This window comes from Ostrinia furnacalis, unplaced genomic scaffold (assembly GCF_004193835.3).
Source record: "Ostrinia furnacalis isolate ACB-3 unplaced genomic scaffold, ASM419383v2 OfSCF4153, whole genome shotgun sequence".
NCBI classification, from domain to species: domain Eukaryota; kingdom Metazoa; phylum Arthropoda; class Insecta; order Lepidoptera; family Crambidae; genus Ostrinia; species Ostrinia furnacalis.
In genome coordinates, this window is record NW_021134392.1 from 816994 (window position 1) to 839135 (window position 22142).

Genomic DNA, 22142 nt, shown 5'->3' on the forward strand with positions numbered 1-22142 from the left:
GGCAACGCGTGAACCAACTTTTATTCTTTACGAATATTTTTTCAGTGTCACTGGACGGTTAAGTAGACTAAATAAGGAAGGTGTGTAGGGACATTTCATATTGGTAGAGCGCTGTTGTCCTCCTGAGCGTCATTATTGTAGTGTGTGCACTCATGGATAATTTAGCGTGTGCCGACCGATAACACTCAAACATTAGCGGAAGAATGGTGGGGCGCGTCTTCGTGGATGAAACGATCTACAGGGTGTTAGGTAAATTGGTATATGAGCCGACACTAGCCCATGTTAACATGGGCATATAAATGGTATGGTGAAGTCATAAAATTGATATCTTAAATTTAATTATTTTAATTTTCATACAAATCGAATTTTATAAAATTTATTTTGTATGAAAATTTTAAAAATTTATATGACGATATCAATTTTCTGACTTAACCACACCATTTATATGCCCATGTTAACAGTACGAGCACGTTAGCATCGACCGCGACCTACGTGCTAGCCGACTGGCCCATGAACCCTCAACGTGCACCGTAGGCACTCTACACCGACGGCACATTGGAATGGACACATTGAATTGTGTAAATCTTGTATATAGCAATAGCATAACAGTAATAAACCAGATATCAACCGTCCGCGTTGTGTTTCATTTACCCCGACTGAGGCCAAGAAAGCCTTAGTGCAGCCCTCCTTCCTATCAAATCTTTATTGTATCTAATTATAAGGTATTGTTAGGGCTTAGTTTGTAGTCCCTAGGACTACAAACGAAGCCAGAAATATAGCTTGGTTATGAGATAAGTTATGAGTGACCAATACCTACTATCTATACCGTATGTAATCCTGTCTCACTCTATAATATTTTTATATGTAGCCGCCTGAATAAACTTGAGTGAAAAAGTGTTTCCACTGTCTCAATTGCTTAAAAAGCTTCAAAAAAATCATTTCATTCAGTTTCCATTCTGCCGAATAGGCGTGATTGACAATATAACTGTCACCTAACACTTAGGCGGCCGAAAATCGGGCCCCTGTTTTAAAGTGCTCCCATAAGGCCTAAGATGTCCCTTATGTGTTGGTGAAAACGAAATTCCTGTTAGGTATTACCTAATATTTCATAAAGGTCGCTTTAAAATTAGGGATTGATGGTGAAAACGGGCATACGTCTATTAGTTTCGACGTAATTGTTGAACAAAGATACCCCTTCCCAGCGGTTTCATAGCGCGGCTAGTATATAGTCGGAATAGGTTGTGTGATTCTTTCTATGCATCAATGCAGTCCATTTTCGCATGTTAACAGCGCTATGGAACCGCTGGGAAGGGGTATATTTGTTCAACAATAATGTCGAAACTAATAGACGTACATTAATAAAGGACATCATCCATTTTGGTCCAAAATCAAAAGTGCCGGCCAAAAAATAAAAGTGCTGTATTCTGATAGAATACGTCCGCCTTGGCATTTATTACTATGGCACTGTCGCAGGCAAATTGTATGATTCCGCATTTTACAAACGGCGTCGTCAATTCACAAACGCTCGCTGTTCTATGAAATGCCGAAGGCAGAATGTAAATTGCCTTGGCACTTTATAATATGCCAAAACACTTGACAGCCAATTCAATCGCTGTTTACAAAATGCCGCGGCAAATTGAAGTATTTAGTTCTTTTTCTCACCACGCGAGGCGCTGCTAATCAAAACAAGAAAAATGGCGTCGGATAGTGGTGTTGTGATACAGAAAACAGTGCAAATTCTACGTATTCAAAGGACTTTTCACAAAAAAAAGACATTTATTATACTTAGTGAATTAAGAAAATTTTACGATTCACAAATAAGAGCAGTGAAAAAGCTATGGAAAAATAAAATAGTTTTTGAGGTTATCCGGCACGTAAAACACGCTAAGGTGACAATGGAATCTGGTGCTCGGAGGACTGCTGCGGAATATATTGGTATAAAAATATTGTGTTAATGTCTTCTAGACTTCTTCTTGGTATAATTAAAATGTAAGACTTATCTAAAGGACTGACTATCGAAACTCATTTAATGTCATATTTTTATGTACCTACCTATAGGTACGTCAATAGCTTAAATTAGTCTAGTGTTGTTTTTGTTACAGAAAAAATTTAATTACTTTAGGAGTAGCAGTATTTTAGGTTTGTCTTACTTGAATAGATACCTACCTGATTTCTGAAATTATGTCTGATTTGTCCAATATGTGTTTTATGATGGTCACCCTATTGCAACAATCATAGTCGAAATTTTATCAATTGAACGAGTTGCCAATTTGCCTTCGGCATTTCATAGAACAGCAAGCGTTTGTAAATTGACGACGCCGTTTGTAAAATGCGGAATCATACAATTTGCCTGCGACAGCACCAAAGCTGTAGCACCACTGTGCATCGTAGTATTTGAGTTCTTCACTTGTTTTTGAAGGAAGAGGTGAAAACTAAAAATTAAAAACTTAAATCCTTGTAATTTTGCGATAAATGGGTCAAACCCCAAATTTGAAGTATTTTTATCGATAAAATTGTCCCTAGATTTCGCCCCTAAAGTTTGATCACTACATGCCCGGACACAATATTGTACCTATATTGACTTCACTTGTTAGTATGCGTGGCACAAATCTTGCAACTGAATTTAAGACCAGTTCTACTCAACCGATTGAGCTGCAAATTGATAAACTTATATAAGTACAATGAAAATGCAATGTTATGGTACCATTGAGCTGGTCTAATGATGGAGTCAGAAGGGGGCCATAGGAACTCCTAAATGAAACGGCGGAATCGCATCGAATTTGGGTTCGTTGGATTTGTCTTTTCGATCACTTTAGTACTAGATGATGTCCAGGGTCCTGATGATGGAGTCAAGAGGTGGCCATAGGAATTCCTAAACGAAACGGTAGAAACTTATCGAGTTTGGGTTTGTTGGATTTGTCTTTTAGAGCACATTGGTGCTAAATTTGTTTTGTAATTGAACCAAGGCTCTGAGATTGAGATACTATAGACTAAGAGCTGCTAAACGCCAGACCGTCATATGTAAAAGCTGAAAGTTTGTTATGCTTTGTTGTTTGTTATGTTATGCTCCCAATATAGGTTAGAATGTTGGTGGATTATGAACATCGTGGCTTTGGCAGCTAATTATACTAAAAAAACTGTCTGGAAAGGAGTTAGAACTGTCAAAACTGTCTGGCTAAAAAGAGGAATAAATTCCATGCGCGATACAATAGCTTTCGAAATTATTTGAACCTTGCATACAATTATTTTTTTCGTTTTATTATAATGTGTTAACGGATTAACGATTAACGTTAACTTGCGTTAAATCTTGTTAAATGTAACGTTTTAACGTTAAACGAAGTTAATTTTTTTATTAACGGTTTAACGATTAACGAAGTTAACTATTTGATTAACGGTGCCCAGCTATGCTTACTGTACTAAAATACTTGTATTATGTATGTATGTATCTCAAAAAACTCCAAATGAATTTTTTGGACCTTAGTCTTAAAAAAATAATTTGGACTTTATTCCCACTGTCGTATAAAGGGTTAAATCACTTCAATTTGGGTAGAAATTAGGCGTGGACTTATTCTATTAAAAGACCTATATGAGACGCTCTTGCTTAACTACTTTGTAAAACTAGAGAAACTTATTCTAAGGCTGGGTTGCACCATCTTTAACAAATGTCAAAAATCTGTCAAACTCCATATAAAAAACACCGGTTATCGTCAAAGTTAAGTGGTGCAACTCAGCCTAAGAAAATGAATATAATAAAAATATGAAATAAAGGAATCGATTTAAGAATCTAAATAAAAAAGATTTACAATTTATCTTACCGGAAATGAAAAACGCCGGCATATTCTTCATCGAAGCTTTGGTCGTCCGGCACTACTTGGAAGAACAATCTGGAAATAATTGATTTGGTAATTAATGAAATGTGATATTGGTTATTGGTAGGTATACAATACTCATTGTACAGTCACGGAATGAAAAGGTTCGTCAGTTTTCAAATTGATTCCTTCAACGAATCGCGAGCACATTATTACCTTTTGAAACTATGTTACAGAATAATCTCGAGTTAGAGAAAATAATCTTTAACTGTTCGTCAGTAAAGTTCAAAATTATTCAGATCAAAGTTGTTTGACGATTTATCTTGCCAAGAAGATTATTATGATTGATAAACTAAAACCTTCTTGTTGGTTTTGGTAGGATCTCCCGCTCTTAGATGACGAGAGAGAGAGAGAGAGAGAGAGAGAGAGAGAGAGAGAGAAAGAGAGAGAAAGAGAGAGAGAGACGCCTATGTCTGTAGTAGGGGAGAACTCACTTTCTATGCAGTGTAAGGTTGGCGACGGCGGCCAGCAGCCAGCAGTCGCCCAGCTGTCTCTGTTGCTCATCGAAGCGACTGTAGGGGAGCAGTTTTTGGTAGGACCTCCCGCTCTAAGATGACGAGAGAGAGAGAGACGCCTATGTCTGTAGTAGTCTGGGAAGAACTCACTTTCTATGTAGCGTGAGGTTGGCGACGGCGGCCAGTAGCCAGCAGTCGCCAAGCTCTCCCTGTTGCACATCGAAGCGACTGTAGGGGAGCAGTTTTTGGTAGGATCTCCCGCTCTAAGATGACGAGAGAGAGAGAGACGCCTATGTCTGTAGTAGTCTGGGAAGAACTCACTTTCTATGTAGCGTGAGGTTGGCGACGGCGGCCAATAGCCAGCAGTCGCCAAGCTCTCCCTGTTGCACATCGAAGCGACTGTAGGGGAGCAGTTTTTGGTAGGATCTCCCGCTCTAAGATGACGAGAGAGAGAGAGACGCCTATGTCTGTAGTAGTCTGGGAAGAACTCACTTTCTATGTAGCGTGAGGTTGGCGACGGCGGCCAATAGCCAGCAGTCGCCAAGCTCTCCCTGTTGCACATCGAAGCGACTGTAGGGGAGCAGTTTTTGGTAGGATCTCCCGCTCTAAGATGACGAGAGAGAGAGAGACGCCTATGTCTGTAGTAGTCTGGGAAGAACTCACTTTCTATGTAGCGTGAGGTTGGCGACGGCGGCCAATAGCCAGCAGTCGCCAAGCTCTCCCTGTTGCACATCGAAGCGACTGTAGGGGAGCAGTTTTTGGTAGGATCTCCCGCTCTAAGATGACGAGAGAGAGAGAGACGCCTATGTCTGTAGTAGTCTGGGAAGAACTCACTTTCTATGTAGCGTGAGGTTGGCGACGGCGGCCAATAGCCAGCAGTCGCCAAGCTCTCCCTGTTGCACATCGAAGCGACTGTAGGGGAGCAGTTTTTGGTAGGATCTCCCGCTCTAAGATGACGAGAGAGAGAGAGAGAGAAAGAGAAAGATAAACGCCTATGTCTGTAGTAGTCTGGGAAGAACTCTCTATGCAGCGTGAGGTTGGCGACGGCGGCCAGTAGCCAGCAGTCGCCAAGCTCTCCCTGTTGCACATCGAAGCGACTGTAGGGGAGCAGTTTTTGGTAGGATCTCCCGCTCTAAGATGACGAGAGAGAGAGAGAGAGAGAGAGACGCCTATGTCTGTAGTAGTCTGGGAAGAACTCACTTTCTATGCAGCGTAAGGTTGGCGACGGCGGCCAGTAGCCAGCAGTCGCCAAGCTCTCCCTGTTGCACATCGAAACGGCTGTAGCCCTCCACGAATAACTGAGGGTTGTCGGCTATTTCCTGCAAGGATGACATTACATTTAGTTTGCGCCATTGTGTGATGAAGTGCGATAAAAATCGAGATTGAACTGCCTCAGCAGTGTCCGTCTTCAACATCAATTCTATAGCTGTCTATTGAATTGATGTTGAAGAGATCTTTCTTTCTCAAGAAACTTTGATTTTTATGGACATCACACAAAGACAGAGGTAACACATAAAACATAATAATGGAAGAGAAAGTGAAATGAGCATTGTCACCCTGTCGCAACAGCGATGCCCACTGCAACGGGACCCCACTCAGCATATGCCGTGGCCCACGGTGACGAAGGCCACGACGCCCCATACGCTAGTTGTCTGTCACCGTCGTACGATTGACAATGTTTAAATGATGTCAAAACTCGACGCTCCCCTAGATTTTGTATGAAGTATGATGCCACTTTTTCACCAAGACAGTGTAGTTGACTTATTGTTTATTGATTTCATTTCAAAGGTACTAAACACATTTTTTTTAAAAAGTAATTGGGTATTCAAGGACAAAATTATTATGTACTTTTCGAGAAGTTGTGTCTTGGAATTTAATATTAGTGGTGTCAAGTCATTAAAGAACGATCAGTAATTGAACTGTCTCAGTGTCAATGCTGCTTAGCTTTATTTGTTTGAATATCGCCGTTTCTATTGGCATTATGAAATCTTTGATCCTAACCTGAATCTACTTCAATTCTTTAATCGACTTCCTCACAAATTCAAATTTTCTAAAAAATATCCTCACTTGAATTTCAGTAGGAGTGGTCACTAAAAACCACAGAAACTAAAGGGAGATGTGACAAGGGGGCGGGGTCGGTGTCGCAGCAATATGCCCAAAAACAGAACACATTGCTCGTGACAGCAATGATGACAGCAGCGACGTCATAATGTAAACAGTTTACATTGCTTGCGTAGTACTAAAGATTATTCGAACGTTGAGTACTGATACCGCAGTGGATAATGAGCACATATTTTGATTACTTTGTGTGTGTGAATTTGTAATGCGACACTGAGTTTCGAACTCAGCACATTAGTTGGCATCTCTCTATATCTCTATGCTAAAAACACACTTACCCCAGGTCTCAGCCAAGTGATGGGTCTATCCAGCCTCTCCTTGTAGTAGAGACTGCGGTCTATAGCAGGGAACTCGGGGTCTTCGAACAGCCTGCCTTCAGCTAGGCATCGGGAGCGGATGTCCTTGAAGTCCTGGTATGTAGCCGGACCGAAGGACGATGGACGGGTCTCGCCTAGCTGAAATTATATGGAAAGGTTTTGAGACCATGAAATAAATATACATTTTCTGAGGTGTATCGAAATTGGGAGACTGCTTACAAGTCTCGATTCAAAGACGGGGCCGTTGCGGGTCCAATTACAGTTTAAAACTTTCCCCCGGGACAAACTTGACCTTCACTGGTTGCGTTTTATTGGCGGTCAAGCTGTAGACCCTGGCTACACAGGAGTTCAAAATCAAAATCAAAAATATTTATTCAATTTAGACCACAAGTGGCACTTATGAACGTCAAAATATAGTAAATAACAAAAAAAGAAAAGGTAGCCCTTATGGGACACTTTACATGTCTCCTTATCTTTTGGGCCCTACCAGCGCTTCGAGACAAACATATGGCAAGTGCTGAGAAGAAACGCCGGAGCAAACTCACTCAAAGTTGCAGCGGTGGGATAGTCCAATGTGGATACAAAGTCGGTTTCGGGTTTAAAAGGGTACAGTTTTTGTGCTCAACATTTGGCACTACTGGTGAGTGACAGGACTTTACAGTGGTGTTATCCGTTCAACTCTGTAATTCAGTAATTACTTAGATTCGGCGTTTTCTTCTATGTATTAGTTACTTCGCTCTGTGAAGCGGTTTGATGAAGAATGAAAATTCCCATGAATGTTATTTTGTTTAGGGTCTCTGGCGATTGCAAATTATATGCGATATTAGTTGCCAGTTGGTGCTACCAAAGCCTTCTTCAAATCCCAACTAATATTATAAATGCGAAAGTAACTCTGTCTGTCTGTCTGTCTGTCTGTCTGTCTGTCTGTCTGTTACGCTTTCCCGCTTAAACCTCGCAACCGATTTTGATGAAATTTGGCATAGAGATAGTTTGAGTCCCGGGAAAGAACATAGGATAGTTTTTATCCCGGTTTTTGAAACAGGGACGCGCGCGATAAAGTTTTTCTGTGACAAAATTCCACGCGGGCGAAGCCGCGGGCGGAAAGCTAGTATATTATAAATAAGGGTACTACGGAACCCTAAAAATAAAACGCTTTTCAAACTACGGATTTCTGAGGTAGTAAAAACACCATAGGTAGGAAAATTAAATAGAGAACCTCCTTTTTGAAGTGGGTTGTACAAACACAATAATAATGTAATAATTATTTTACAACAAGGACAATTATTGTGGGGTGACATTCTGATATAAATGAGCGATATTATTATTTATCAGGTCGCATCCTTTTCCAGGATTAAACATAATAATTATAGGAATTAAATTATATCAATTACTAGCTGTGCCTGCGACTTCGTATGCGTGAAAACTCATGTTCACAACATTTTTCATTGTTGCTCTGCTCCTATTACTCGTAGCGTGATGGTATATAGCCAAAGCCTTCCTCGATAAATGAGCTTTCTAACACTGAAAGAATTTTTCAAATCGGACCAGTAGTTCCTGAGATTAGCGCGTTCAAGTAAACATACAAACAAACTCTTCAGCTTTATAATATTATAAGTATAGATGTACATTTACTTTCAGCCTCATGTATTTACATTTGTTACTGTCCAACAAGACAAAATCTTTGAAAATGGAAAACTTGAGATAAATAACAGCACAGTTTGGTGCTTGTCGATCCGTTCGAATTTATAATTCAAAGGACATTGTCAGAAACCGCCTAAAAAACCGCCAAAAAACATTAACCCATCATAATTATTTTCAATTTTTTTTAATACATTAAGCACCCTTTCGTTCTAATGGACACTTAAGCATTGAAAAATTAAATAAATAAGTCTTTTAACGTTTATTCTATAATACTATTACAACTTCCGGACGTTTTGGTACGTGGCATGGTCTAAAACCTATCAAGTTCCATAATTTTTGCNCAGCTTCGAGCACGTTGGGGTCAGGCTGTTGACAAAATACAAAATATATTATAACACATTTAATAATCCAAGCAAGGAAGCTCAAAGTTGCACAGCGTGCTATGGAGAGGGCTATGCTCGGTGTTTAATCAATCTGCTAACTAAAGCCTGGCCTGTGAGCATGTAGAATTTTGTCCAATGACCCCAAGCTACCCATCCTTATCGCTCGCGCGTAATTATGTTGCTGTCGCGCTCGCACACTCACTGCCGGCGCCCGTCGCACAGTCGCGACAGCAATATAATTACGCGCGAACGATAAGGATGGGTAGCTTGGGGCTTGGGGTCATTGGACAAAATTCTACGTGTTCACGGACCAGGCTTTAACACATTTAATAATCCAAGCAAGTCTTCCAATCTTTACGAGATCGAATCAGAAATGAGAAGATCCGTAAACGAACTAAAGTCGCTGACATAGCCCGACGGATTAGCAAGCTGAAGTGGCAATGGGCAGGGCACATAGTACGCAGAACTGACGGCCGATGGGGCAGCAAGGTTCTGGAGTGAAGGCCGCGTACCGGAAAACGCGGCGTAGGATGGCCACTCACAAGGTGGACCGACGACATTATAAAGGTAGCAGGAAGGCGCTGGACGCAGGCGGCTACCAACCGGGCAACATGGAAATCATTGGGGGAGGCCTATGTTCAGCAGTGGACGTCTTGTGGCTGAAATGATGATGTGACTTATGAGTAAATGTCTTGACTGACCTCGATACTGCACCTCTCACTGCTCGATAATTCTACGTGCTCACAGACCAGACTATAGTAACAGTGTTACAGTGACTTAATGGGAATTTTTGGGTGTGACTCGTTGGGAATAAGCGGTGACTTATGAGTAAATGTCTCGACTGACCTCGATACTGCACCCCATGAGCGAGTTCCTCNTTAAACAGGAATGGTTGGACGCACAGGACTTTTGTCTATGTGTGCGTGCCTCTTATACATTGACGTATTAGCGGTAATGACTTTTCGTTTGATTGGTGTGTTAGTTGACTTATTTTCGAGGATTTTTAAAAGGAGATCGGCAAAATGGACGCGAATTGGGCGATGGACGCGAACAGGCGAAATGACCCTATGTCAAAATTGTTGGTTCTTTAGGCGAACAATGTATGGAGAACGAACATTGTCCTTTAACAATTTGTTATTTTAACTACGAATCAAAAAACCGGGCCTTAGCCGCCTCTCACATTTGCAGTCTCACTTACTAGGTGTGCTGGAAGAAATTTCTTTTTAGAAATAATCTTTTTGTACGTGAACAATTAACTATAAATAAATAAATAAGAATGACGTCAATTTCGAAACACCCCCCCCCCTATCTATCATTTACCGTCATCCGCAGACCAACCCCCCCCCCCTAATTTAGAATGACGTAATATATGGACGGCCCCNAAAATTGATATCTTAAATTTAATTATTTTAATTTTCATACAAATCGAATTTTATAAAATTTATTTTGTATGAAAATTTTAAAAATTTATATGACGATATCAATTTTCTGACTTAACCATACCATTTATATGCCCATGTTAACATGGGCTAGTGTCGGCTCATATACCCATTTACCAAACACCCTGTATAGTAGGGGAGAACTCACTTTCTGTGCAGCGGCGTGAGGTTGGCGGGGGTAGTTTGACCAAGGAAGGGCGGAGTCTAACCGAGTGGAGAGGGCAAAATCAGATTTTTTTGGTCTCCAAGTGCAGTGTCTGTCTGTAGTAGTTCGGTAAAAGGGAAGAACTCACTTTCTGTGCAGCGTAAGGTTGGCGACGGCGGCCAGTAGCCAGCAGTCGCCAAGCTCTCCCTGTTGCACATCGAAGCGACTGTAGCCCTCCACGAATAGCTGAGGGTTGTCAGCTATTTCCTGCAAGGATGATATTACATTTAGTTTGCGCCATTGTGTGATGAAGTGCGATAAAAATCGAGATTGAACTGCCTCAGCAGTGTCTGTCTTCAATAACAATTCAATAGACAGAAAGATCTTTCTTTCTCAAGAAACTTTGATTTCTATGGACATCACACAAAGACAAAAAAGGTAAATAAAAAAAGACAGAGGTAACACATAAAAAATAATCATCATTTCAGCCATAGGACGTCCACTGCTGAACATAGGCCTCCCCCAATGCTTTCCATGTTGATCGATTGGTAGCGGCCTGCGTCCAGCGCTTCCCTGCTACCTTTACGATGTCGTCGGTCCACCTTGTAGGTGGACGTCCCACGCTGCGTTTTCCGGTACGCGGCCTCCATTCCAGAACCTTTCTGCCCCATCGGCCGTCAGTTCTGCGTACTATGTGCCCTGCCCATTGCCACTTCAGCTTGCTAATCAGTCGGGCTATGTCAGCGACTTTGGTTCGTTTTCGGAGCATAAAACATAATAATGGAAGAGAAAGTAAAATGAGCATTGTCACCCTGTCGCAACAGCGATGCCCACTGCAACGGGACCCCACTCAGCATAAGCCGTGGCCCACGGTGACGAAGGCCACGACGCCCCATGCGCTAGTTGTCTGTCACCGTCATACGATTGACAATGTTTATGATGTCAAAACTCGACGCTCCCATAGATTTTGTATGAAGTATGACGCCATTTTTTCACCAAGACAGTGTAGTTGACTTATTGTTTATTGATTTCACTAAAAAAAAAACCCATTTTATTGGAAACTAATTGGGTTTTCAAGACAAAATTATTATGTACTTTTTGAGAAGTTGTGTCTTGGAATTTATTATTAGTGGTGTCAAGTCAATTAAGAACGATCCGTAATTGAACTGTCTCAGTGTCAATGCTGCTTACTTTATTTGTTTGAATATCGCCAGTTTCTGTTGGCATTATGAAATCTTTGATCCTAACCTGAATCTACTTCAAGTCTTTAATCGACTTCCTCATAAATTCAAATTTTCTAAAAAATATCCTCACTTGAATTTCAGTAGTGGTCACTAAAAACCACAGATCACAGAAACTAAAGGGAGATGTGACAAGGGGGCCGGGCCGGTGTCGCAGCAATATGCCCAAAAACAGAACACATTGCTCGTGACAGCAATGATGACGGCAGCGACGTCATAATGTAAACAGTTTACATTGCTTGCGTAGTACTAAAGATTATTCGAACTTTGAGTGCTGATACTGCAGTGGATAATGAGCACATATTTTGATTACTTTGTGTGTGTGAATTTCTAATGCGACACTGAGTTTTGAACTCAGCACATTAGTTGGCATATATAACTCTACTATCTATATCTATATCTATTATATAAAAGAAAGTCGTGTTAGTTACTCCACTTATAACTCAAGAACGGCTGAACCGATTTAACTGTAAATTGTCAGGGAGATAGTTCAGAGCCAGGAGAAGGACATAGGATACTTTTTATCCCGTTATTTATTGCCATTAAGGCGGAACAAAGTTCGCCGGGTCAGCTAGTAGGTATATAAAAGAAAGTCGTGTTAGTTACTCCACTTATAACTCAAAAACGGCTGAACCGATTTAGCTGAAAATTGTCAGGGAGGTAGTTTAGAGCCAGGAGAAGGACATAGGATACTTTTTATCCCGTTCGAAATAAAAAAAAAAGTCTGCTTATTTATTGCCATTAAGGCGGAACAAAGTTCGCCGGGTCAGCTAGTATAACTCTATATCTCTATGCTAAAAACACACTTACCCCAGGTCTCAGCCAAGTGATGGGTCTATCCAGCCTCTCCTTGTAGTAGAGACTGCGGTCTATAGCAGGGAACTCGGGGTCTTCGAACAGCCTGCCTTCAGCTAGGCATCGGGAGCGGATGTCCTTGAAGTCCTGGTATGTAGCCGGACCGAAGGACGATGGACGGGTCTCGCCTAGCTGAAATGACATGAAAAGGTTTTAAGACCACGAAATAAATAAATTTCTTGAGGTGTATCGAAATTGGAAGACTGCTTACAAGTCTCCATACAAAGACGTTGCGGGTCCAAAAACAATTTAAAATGTTCCCCAGGGACAAACCTGACCTTCACTGGTTGCGTTTTATTGGCGGTCACGCTGTAGATCCTGGCTACACAGGAGTTGCAGCGGTGCGTTTAGGGTTTAAAAGGGTACAGTTTTTGTGCTCAACATTTGGCACCACTGGTGAGTGACAGGACTTTACAGTGGCATTATCCGTTCAACTCTGTAATTCAGTGATTACTTAGATTCGGCGTTTTCTAACATGTATGAGTTACGAGTACTTCGCTCTGTGAAGCGATTTCGGAATGAAAATTGACATAAATGTTATTTTGTTTAGGGCCTCTGGTCCGGTGATTGCAAAATATATGCGATAGTTGCCATATTGCTTCTCACTAGTGCTACCAAAACCTTCTTCAAATAATATAAATAAGGGTTCCTTGTCAGGACTACGGAACCTTAAAAATCAAATGTTTTTCAACAAGTACAACTACGGATTTCTGAGGTAGTAAAAAAACCATAGGTAAACTAAATAGAGAACCTCCTTTTTGAAGTGGGTTACAAACACAATAATAATGTAATAATTAATTATTTTACAACAAGGACAATTATTGTGGGGTGACCTTCTGATATAAATGTGCGATATTATTATTTATCAGGTCGCATCCTTTTCCAGGATTAAACATAATAATTATAGCAATTAAATTATATCAATTACTAGCTGTGCCTGCGACTTCGTACGCGTGAAAACCCATTTTCAGAACATTTTTCATTGTTGCTCTGCACCTATTACTCGTAGCGTGATGGTATATAGCCTAAAGCCTTTCTCGATAAATGAGCTTTCTAACACTGAAAGAATTATTCAAATCAGACCAGTAGTTCCTGAGATTAGCGCGTTCAAGTAAACAAACAAACAAACTCTTCAGCTTTATAATATTAAGTATAGATGTACATTTACTTTTAGCATCATGTACCTATTTAGATTTGTTACTGTCCAACAAGACAAAATCTTTGAAAATGGAAAACTGAGATAAATAACAGTGGGTCTAGACAAAGTGCAAATTATAATCGCAAACCAGTCGAAAAGTGGTCGAAAAGCCCCTTTTTTGTATGGAGTTTTGACGGATTCGATTTTCGATTCGATCAAAAAGTGCGTTTTGTCTAGGGGGCCGGCACAGTTTGGTGCTTGTCGATCCGTTCGAATTTATAATTCGAATTTCAAACTCACATATGCATGTTCACACGACAGTCCTGTTTTGCGGGATCCTGCATTACTGGATCCCACAAAATTAGATTATCCTGGGAACTAGCCCTTAGGCGGTCTTAGCCACCTCTTCCAGACAACCCAGACAGATAACGTTTGTTTAAGATAAAAGTAAACTGAAAATTGTTTAAATTGAGCCTGATGACTTAGATATATATACCCAAAAACTGGTCTAGCCAGGCAATAATATCAAAATGACAAACCCAAAACAGCTGTTCGCCTGTCGGCATGTACATTTTGCTCCCGTTATAATATGGCGGCATCCTTAACTTGTACTCGTTGTGTAGATGCACACGCGAAAGTTTTGGCACTTGTTCTTTTGGAGATTTGTTGACTAGAAACTTTTTACTCAACGTCACTTTAGGTGAGTAATGGGACTGAGATTCTTTTTCGAAGACTATAGCTTTATTCACAACAGCATGACTTATAGTTTTGATTTCAGCTTCTTCAATAGCCTTAACTGTTTTCTCTTTTGGACTGACTACTTTCGTAGCCCAGAAAGGCTTGTAAGAACTGTTCTCCCGCACTTTTGGCTGCTGGTATTCAAAATCCGATACCTTCGCTTTCTTGAAATCATCGAAGAGTCTTGAAAAGAATCCAGCATCTTTGTGCTCCGGTTTTTTCTTTTCTACACTTATCTGGTTTGATTTCTGTCTTATTATTCGTCCGGATTTGGGTGAGATTATAGACACAGATTTGCGTTTCCATTTTTCAACAGCGTTTGATACGTTTGCAGTTGCATAAAAGGTGTTCAGACGACCGACATCTTCTTTTCTTAATTTCAGGACCGTTTCTTCTTTGACTTCTTTAGGCATCGTGACGATCTTTACACACTACTTTGTACTGATGAGTTTTTTAAATGCTGTTGTTTTTAAGTGCAATTAAATCTTTGGATAATGAGTTACTTTAAAATCCAGTCCAAGGATGCATTTAAATGTAATAACATTGTTGAATTTTGGTCTATTTGTTATACAAAGCGTTAAGTATTGAGGAAAAACTATCGAGTTTACATAAAGGTTAACACGGAAATGTAATAAATTGTTTAAATATACATTTTACAATGTATTTTATATTGTTAGAGCGACATATTACCCATTAAACGAAAACTTTCTATGTCACTTCGATGTGGGCAAAGAGACCTTGAAACAAAGTTAATTTAATCGATTTTACAGGCTGCTTTTAGAAAACGTGATTGTATATTACCTATAAGCACAATTAACGTATATTTTATCGACCACGCTTTGTATGTAATTAAACTATTTCACTCTTTTTTTTCAATGGTTTTTAAAGATAATAACAGTATTTAAAATTCAGACAAAACTAATCATTTTTCATACAAATCCCTCATAAATTATAGTTTTTATTATATTTTTGACGTTCAAAGTTGGATTTTAAATTCACTAATGAACACATTTCACTTTTAACTTAACTATAAACACAGGACTATTTAACTGGACAGTTGATTAGCACGATGTCAACTGTCCATACGTCCAAAACTGAAATTATTGACTGAAGTAAGGACTGGCTGCTATCAGTCCTATTATATGAGTGGTCAATGCGTATATACATGTATGTGGAGGAAGTCCATAGAGAATACGATAAGGCTTGTGGTGTTGTTCTAGCTATAGTTTTTAATAACTTATTTTTAACTTTACAGTAATAAACATAGTGCATGCATAGTTTCGAAAGTATGATTTGGATATTGAATAATTCAGATTCAAGATGTGTATGTTACATTTTAGAATATAGACTTTACGTTTTGAAAAATAAAATGGAAAATTAATATAGCGTTTATCTAACAATTAAAATGATCGATGTGCCTCATCGACATTAAGATAAGTTCGTTAAAACTCAATTGTCTAAATAAACAAAGAATTGTCACACCAAAATAGTAACAATTGAGAAGTAGTATATCTCAATGACACAATGAAAATGTTTAGACTGCCTTAATTGTGTGACTGTATCACTGCCTTTAACACGACTTTGAAGACAGGTCAATTGCCTATCAATTTTATATCAAATCGTCACTACTAATAATTGATTATTTTACAATAGGCTTATTGCACTTCAATTTAAAAACATAAGAGATTTTATACTATTTATTTATAATCAAATAATATTTCAATTTGTAACTATCGCTTAAATAACCGTTCACACTACTAGCAATCCTTATGTAAAAATAGCTATCTTCATTAATAACCCTGATCAAATATGGGTCCCATGAGACCGCCTTGGGGTACACCACTGTCCAGGCGTGGTGTGCAACAATTCTCACTTGCCAAGTTATGGTGGGCCAATGGTGTCGTAAAAATAATTACCAGGCAACGTAATTTCCAAAGAGCCCTTTTAACTAATTGGGCTTTTATAGTTTTTCTACCTATGTTGCAGTTGAGTTGTTTTGTCGTACTCGTCAGCCTTTGACAAGTTTAGGTTTAATAAACAAAATAATTTGCTTGTTACCGATTGAAAAGTGTTATATTATTTTATTTTAATGTAATTGTAAACTGTAGAGGAAATTCCATGTAAGTATAAAGTATAATAACACTAAGCCTGTGGTTACTATAAATAAGAAAATGTTTTCCGCAATCGATTAGTAAATACATAAGGAAAGTAAGTTGAATATTAAATAGTAATTATACGCACATAATCATACTTTCTTTAATGTTATTAACACTTAGGTATGGACCACCAAATAAATTATTTTTAATCCTATCTTGAAGTAAAATCCGTATCCGTGAGTAATACGTAACGTTCAAAATGTTTTATTATTTATCTCATTTGTACTAGAAAGACCTTGTCTAGATAGTCGATCTCGGTGCCGGCATTTCCCCAATCGGGAAGGGTACACCCTCACACATCAAGAACAACACTATTGGTTGAGTCATAGGGTAATTTAAATATTCTAAAAAGTCGTTACTTCGTAATGTTCGTGGAAATTGGAAAACAACTCCCAATTACTGAACTTTTTTAATCGTAATCCTTTCCCACAAAGGTGTTCCCTCCCTCTTTGTCTGAAAGCGTTTTTGATAGACCACTCATACCATCGATCCAGGGTCACAGTCTGTGAGAGGTCGTCTGGCGTCTGGTGTCTAGACTGGAGGGACGGAGGACGGTGTTTTTACAACATTATTCAATAAAGGGAAGTAGTCGGAACTACGGGGATTCCTTTGTTCTCGTGATTTACAGAGCTGTTTTGGTTGTTTTACGTGTTTCTGAGAGTTCAGGACAATTATTCTTATTAAATAAATCTGTGAAGAAAGAAGCTTTGAGTGCTCGATTAGTTGTTAAGAATTAGTCCGAAAGTTAAGGAAAATTATTATACCATGAGGACAGAGGAATGATAGGACACGGTACGTCTTATTAATCAGCAAGCTAATGAAAATTAGCCTGAACACACTATGTCTTCCGCCCCGTTCCTTTCCTATACAAAATGAATTTTCAACGTATCCGCGAACTTCTAATGCAAAAGTAGGAATTTTCAGCAAAACATTTACACCCAAGAATCCGTATCTATGACCGCTCACGCCTACATTACCATCTGTATTCTAGCTAGGGTAATTAAATGGTGAAGACGACCCTATTCCGCAAATCGATTTCAATACAACTCGGCTATATTTTTCTCTTTCTATCCCCATGGCGTGATAGAGACAGATACGAGTCGATATAAGAAATCGTTTCGCGTAGTAGACCGCTGTATCACAAACATGCGGTGGGATGTATAAATATATCTCGTACTACGCAACGGTACGAGTTCAAGTTTTGAAATGTTTATTGAAGGAGTATTTTATGAACAAGATCAAAGTATTGAAGCATATTTCGTTTTCTTATGTTGAAACGGAACTTAATTTATTCAATCGGCAAAGAATTATCATTATATCGCATCTCTGATGAATAGTGAATGAGTCTCTAATGCAGACAAAAAAACCAAAATCGCATTAATAATACCGTTTATGTAAAAAAAAACATTCTGGTTTCCTCAAGTCAAATACACTTTTTTTTAGTTTCGCTGCCATACAACAAACTATAAGTTTACATTACATACAAGATAAGGGTGGTTGGGATGGTTTGAGGGACTTACGTTACGAATACATTTAGGAATATTGAAGAAACAAAATGATTTGCAGAATCAGAAGTTCCAAAAGACTTAAAACTCCAAAAAACGTATTGAGGGAAAAAGGACAATGACCAAAAGTGGTCCAAATGTCCACCACTAATGAGACCTATATTATCATATAGTCCATTAAATAGAGATTAACTTTCAGTATGGGACGAAAAAAAAATAAGCTGTCAGTAAAAAGTTATGACTGTTTGAAAAATTGTAGTAGTTTAGGCGCTAATCTCAGGAACTACTGGTCCGACTTGAAAAAATATTTTTGTTATGGATAGCCCATTTATCAAGGATGGTTTTAGGTTATATAACATCACCCTACAACCAATTTTCGCATTATTCCAAGTACATATTCCCATTGTTGTCTTTCTTCTGACCTTTTTTTTTTTCTTTTAGCGAGAACCTAACACGGCACACTAAGCGACATAACATAATATGCATAGATTAGACCAAAATGTGCAATGGGTAGTATGATATCAAGAACATTTTTCAGATGAAAAGGTGAAAAACATGACTTTTCATTCAATCATAACTTTTTACTGACAGCATATTTTTGATTGCGGTTTGGTTATAATGAATCAGTATTTAGTAGACTATTTTACTATATAGGTCTCGTTAGTGGTGGACATTTGGACCACACTCCATACATTTTTGGTCATTGTCCTTTGAACTGCATAAAATTCGCGTTCATTTGGGTATTCATTGTACCTAATAATAGACTGTATTACACATTGTGTTTGTTTATTGTTGAACTTCAGTGTTCTGTCACTCATTCGTATACCTATCTTTTACAATACCGCATCTTGACGCGTTGGCAGTCGGTCAATACGCAACTATTTTTGCTATGATAATGATGACGAATGGCATGTTCAAATGCTGAAGCTTTGTCAGTTCAATCACCTTTATGAATTTCGATGACAGACAGTTTATTGTATCTTGCGCAATTTTCTTTCAATTTTAAAACCACGACTATTGTGATTTCAGATTATGTATCATCAACTTTTTTTTCGGACGTTCTGTAAACAACGAGGAAAGGTGACCTCAAGATCCTTGGGATATTTTCAATCTATTTATACTCCGACGGACGAAATAGGTACTTGGTAAAACTTTCGCTAATGATTACCATGAAGCTGACTCATCTGAGGACCCACGCAAATACAATACACCCTTCACGGTTCTTGAAGTTGATCAGGCAAGGAGCCAAACGATTAGCAGTCAATGTCCTAGTAGCCTCATTAAAACCTAAGGTGTATGTATAGTCCGAAGCCATGGAACGGAAATTACTAAAATGGAGTTGTTTTTCGGCAGACCTTTTCACTTAGTCACGAGTCGGGAGGACATACAAAAATTCGGGAGAATCCCGCCATATCCCTAATTTTTCTCTCATCTGGCAACCATAATCATAGACATGTATACTGTCTAAAGTCTAGGCTATAACTACTTCATCTATCTTTATCTTTAGACCTTCATGAATTTGACCCGACTTCTAATCTTACACTTGCAGCTAACGTGCACTAAGTCTATCCGCATGACACTCACGTTGATCCACCAGTTCCCATGTCTCAATTGTTCAATTGCTCCGGAATGGAGCAAGGCCGTGCGGTTTAATATCATCTGTAGCCGGGCAGAACGTTTTAACTCGGCACGATTGATAAATAGATAAAAAAGACCGCAATAGTGATGCTTATAGATTATTTTATTTAGAAGGTATCACTGTGGAAATCCTTTGTACAGCAGTGGACGTCCATTGATTAAAACGAAGGAAAGAACATATTACCACTTTCCCATATCTTTTAAGACGTTAGAAGAGAAGTTTTTTGATGCAGTAAACTCGTTTTTTGATATTCAGAAAATACCTGAAAGTTAAAGTGCGAAAAACTTTGTTTCATTTAGCTCGTTTCCCTAAAATCTAAAGTCTAATTTATCAGTTCTGTAATTAACGAGTACACGACCTTGATGTGAGCTAATCAGAAAACCATTGTCTATTGTACTGCCCAGATCGTTACGGTCTTTTGGGACAATAGCAATTAGATTTACGGTTTGCGAACTAGGTATTTCCTTCCATTAAATGCATCCAATCAATGGTCAATTGATTCTTTTTCTCCATTCTGATGGTGGATATGATTAATCTTTGGAAGTTTTATGACATTATGAAAAAAAAAAACTGTGCTAAAAGAACTAGCAGTTCCGTATTTTTTATAGCCATGATTAATAATTACCATTTACTCGACGACGTAATAAATAATGACGTATTGCTAAAAGTATTGCCCATAGCATAAGCTATGTTATTGTGCTAATATTAGGTCTATTACACACAGCAAACAAAGGTTGGTGGATACGATAAACGATTGTATGTGTATGATGACTGCTATGACATTATTTGCATTATGTGTGGCCTTGGCTTTATCAGGAGGAAATGTTATACATTGCAATTGCATAGTTGTGTGATATTATTATACAATGTATGTCAAGTTGTGGGTTTACTATTCGACTTTTTTAGTCCTTAGCATGCCTATGAACTAAATGTGTTTTTTTAGATGAAGAACTTCTCAGAGAGAAGCGCCACTACGATGCGGAAATCCAAAAGAAAAAAAATATAGGAGACCAATGACCAAGTCAGGATTTTGGGAAGGCGATGCAAATAAACGAAAGGTACTCGGCGGCGTTCTTTGGTGGAGTTTTATGTCCAGCAGTGGACTTCTATACTCAGACTGGTGATTATGAAATAAGGAAGAACATCACAATTTCATAAATTATTGTGATGAAACAATATTATGAACTAATTTTTTTTCTATCTTATAAGCCAAGTTATGGAAATAAATCCAAAGATAAACCTTGGTCCTTCTCATGGTTGATTGTTTGATTTTGTGTGGGAAACAATTTGTATGACCACATTCGAATTACCTCTGATGATAAGGCGAATGCTAAGCCATTAACCTGAGTGGGCGAGGTGATGATTTATTATGGTTTGTACATCTACCCACACTAATAATAGGTTAGTTAAAACCCAGTAGACACAGAAGTCTTGGAAATAAGATTAAACATTTTCAAAGCTAATTTAATTTCTAATTAAAAATAATAATTTAATCTGTTAGAGATGTATCAATTTTAAACTTTTACGTAAAATTTTAATTGATTATAAAATATTTTTAACAATAAAATAATTTGTGATAAAAATAATCTGCTGTGGTACACATTTATCACAACTAGAGATGGGTTTGTAGCCAGCTAGTTTGGATAATAACTGATTATTATCTATTAATAGCCATTATTAGCCATCCATTGGCTATTAACCCTGCTATTAATAGTTTCTTACGTTTTTTCTTCCACCTTTAAAATCAAATCAATATTAAAATCAAATATTACTCAAAGAAACAAAAAAGAACTAAAAAACATNCATAGCTCTAATAAATCAATAACTCACCACTTTATAATTTTTGATGCTCGGCAAAAATCTTTTCTGCTCAACTTCTTTCTTTTGGAAGACCTCATTGATGATATTCCCGATTGCCTGAGCACCATACTGGATTAAAGCCTGCCCTCCTTGGTTCAAGAGCTGTCTGCCGGCGCCTTGCAAAAGCGCGCCAAAATCGCCGCCGCCATTTTGCGCCATGGCGCTGTCCCACTCACACTACTCACTATTGTTTACTATCTTACTCTTCGCTAGGACATTTTGAGTTTGCTGTCAAAAGTTTTTTTTATGAAAATGCATTCGCAATATTGGTGTTACCAGTTATTATGGTGCTGTTTAGTTTAAAAAACATTTAATTTTTATTAGATATTTTAACAAAAACTTTTTTAATGTTTTTTAACTTTTTGAAATAAAGCACAAGAAACACAGTCATTCATCCTATTGTAATCACAAAACTAACGTGGAATTGTGGAGGCTGAATGGAGGTCGTTGTCAGGTTACGCTATTATAAAGTGACATCACCACTGTAGAGTGCTAATTAAACCTCTTTGCAGCATTTCTGTGGAATGATCAACAATATTTTGTATTCTTACATTGTTTTTGTAAAACTTCTTTGAGTTTATAACAAAAGCTATTGATGAAAATGATATGATAGTAATTTTATAAGGTTTTTTTTAAGCTATTA

At 38.4% G+C, this 22142-nt stretch overlaps 1 protein-coding gene across 1 annotated transcript in view; it reads right to left on the reverse strand.

Moving 5' to 3' along the window:
• Window positions 1-21784, reverse strand: part of CalpA (calpain A) — a 60745-nt gene extending 38961 nt beyond the window's left edge. The window contains exons 1-4 of the mRNA XM_028313156.1: window positions 21470-21784; window positions 12419-12595; window positions 10516-10634; window positions 3816-3884 (exon numbers count right to left, since the gene is read on the reverse strand). Of these exons, the coding sequence (XP_028168957.1) occupies window positions 3816-3884; window positions 10516-10634; window positions 12419-12595; window positions 21470-21658 (554 nt within the window). The 5' untranslated portion in view covers window positions 21659-21784. The remainder of the gene's footprint in view (window positions 1-3815; window positions 3885-10515; window positions 10635-12418; window positions 12596-21469) is intronic.
• Between the last annotated feature and the right edge of the window lie 358 nt (window positions 21785-22142).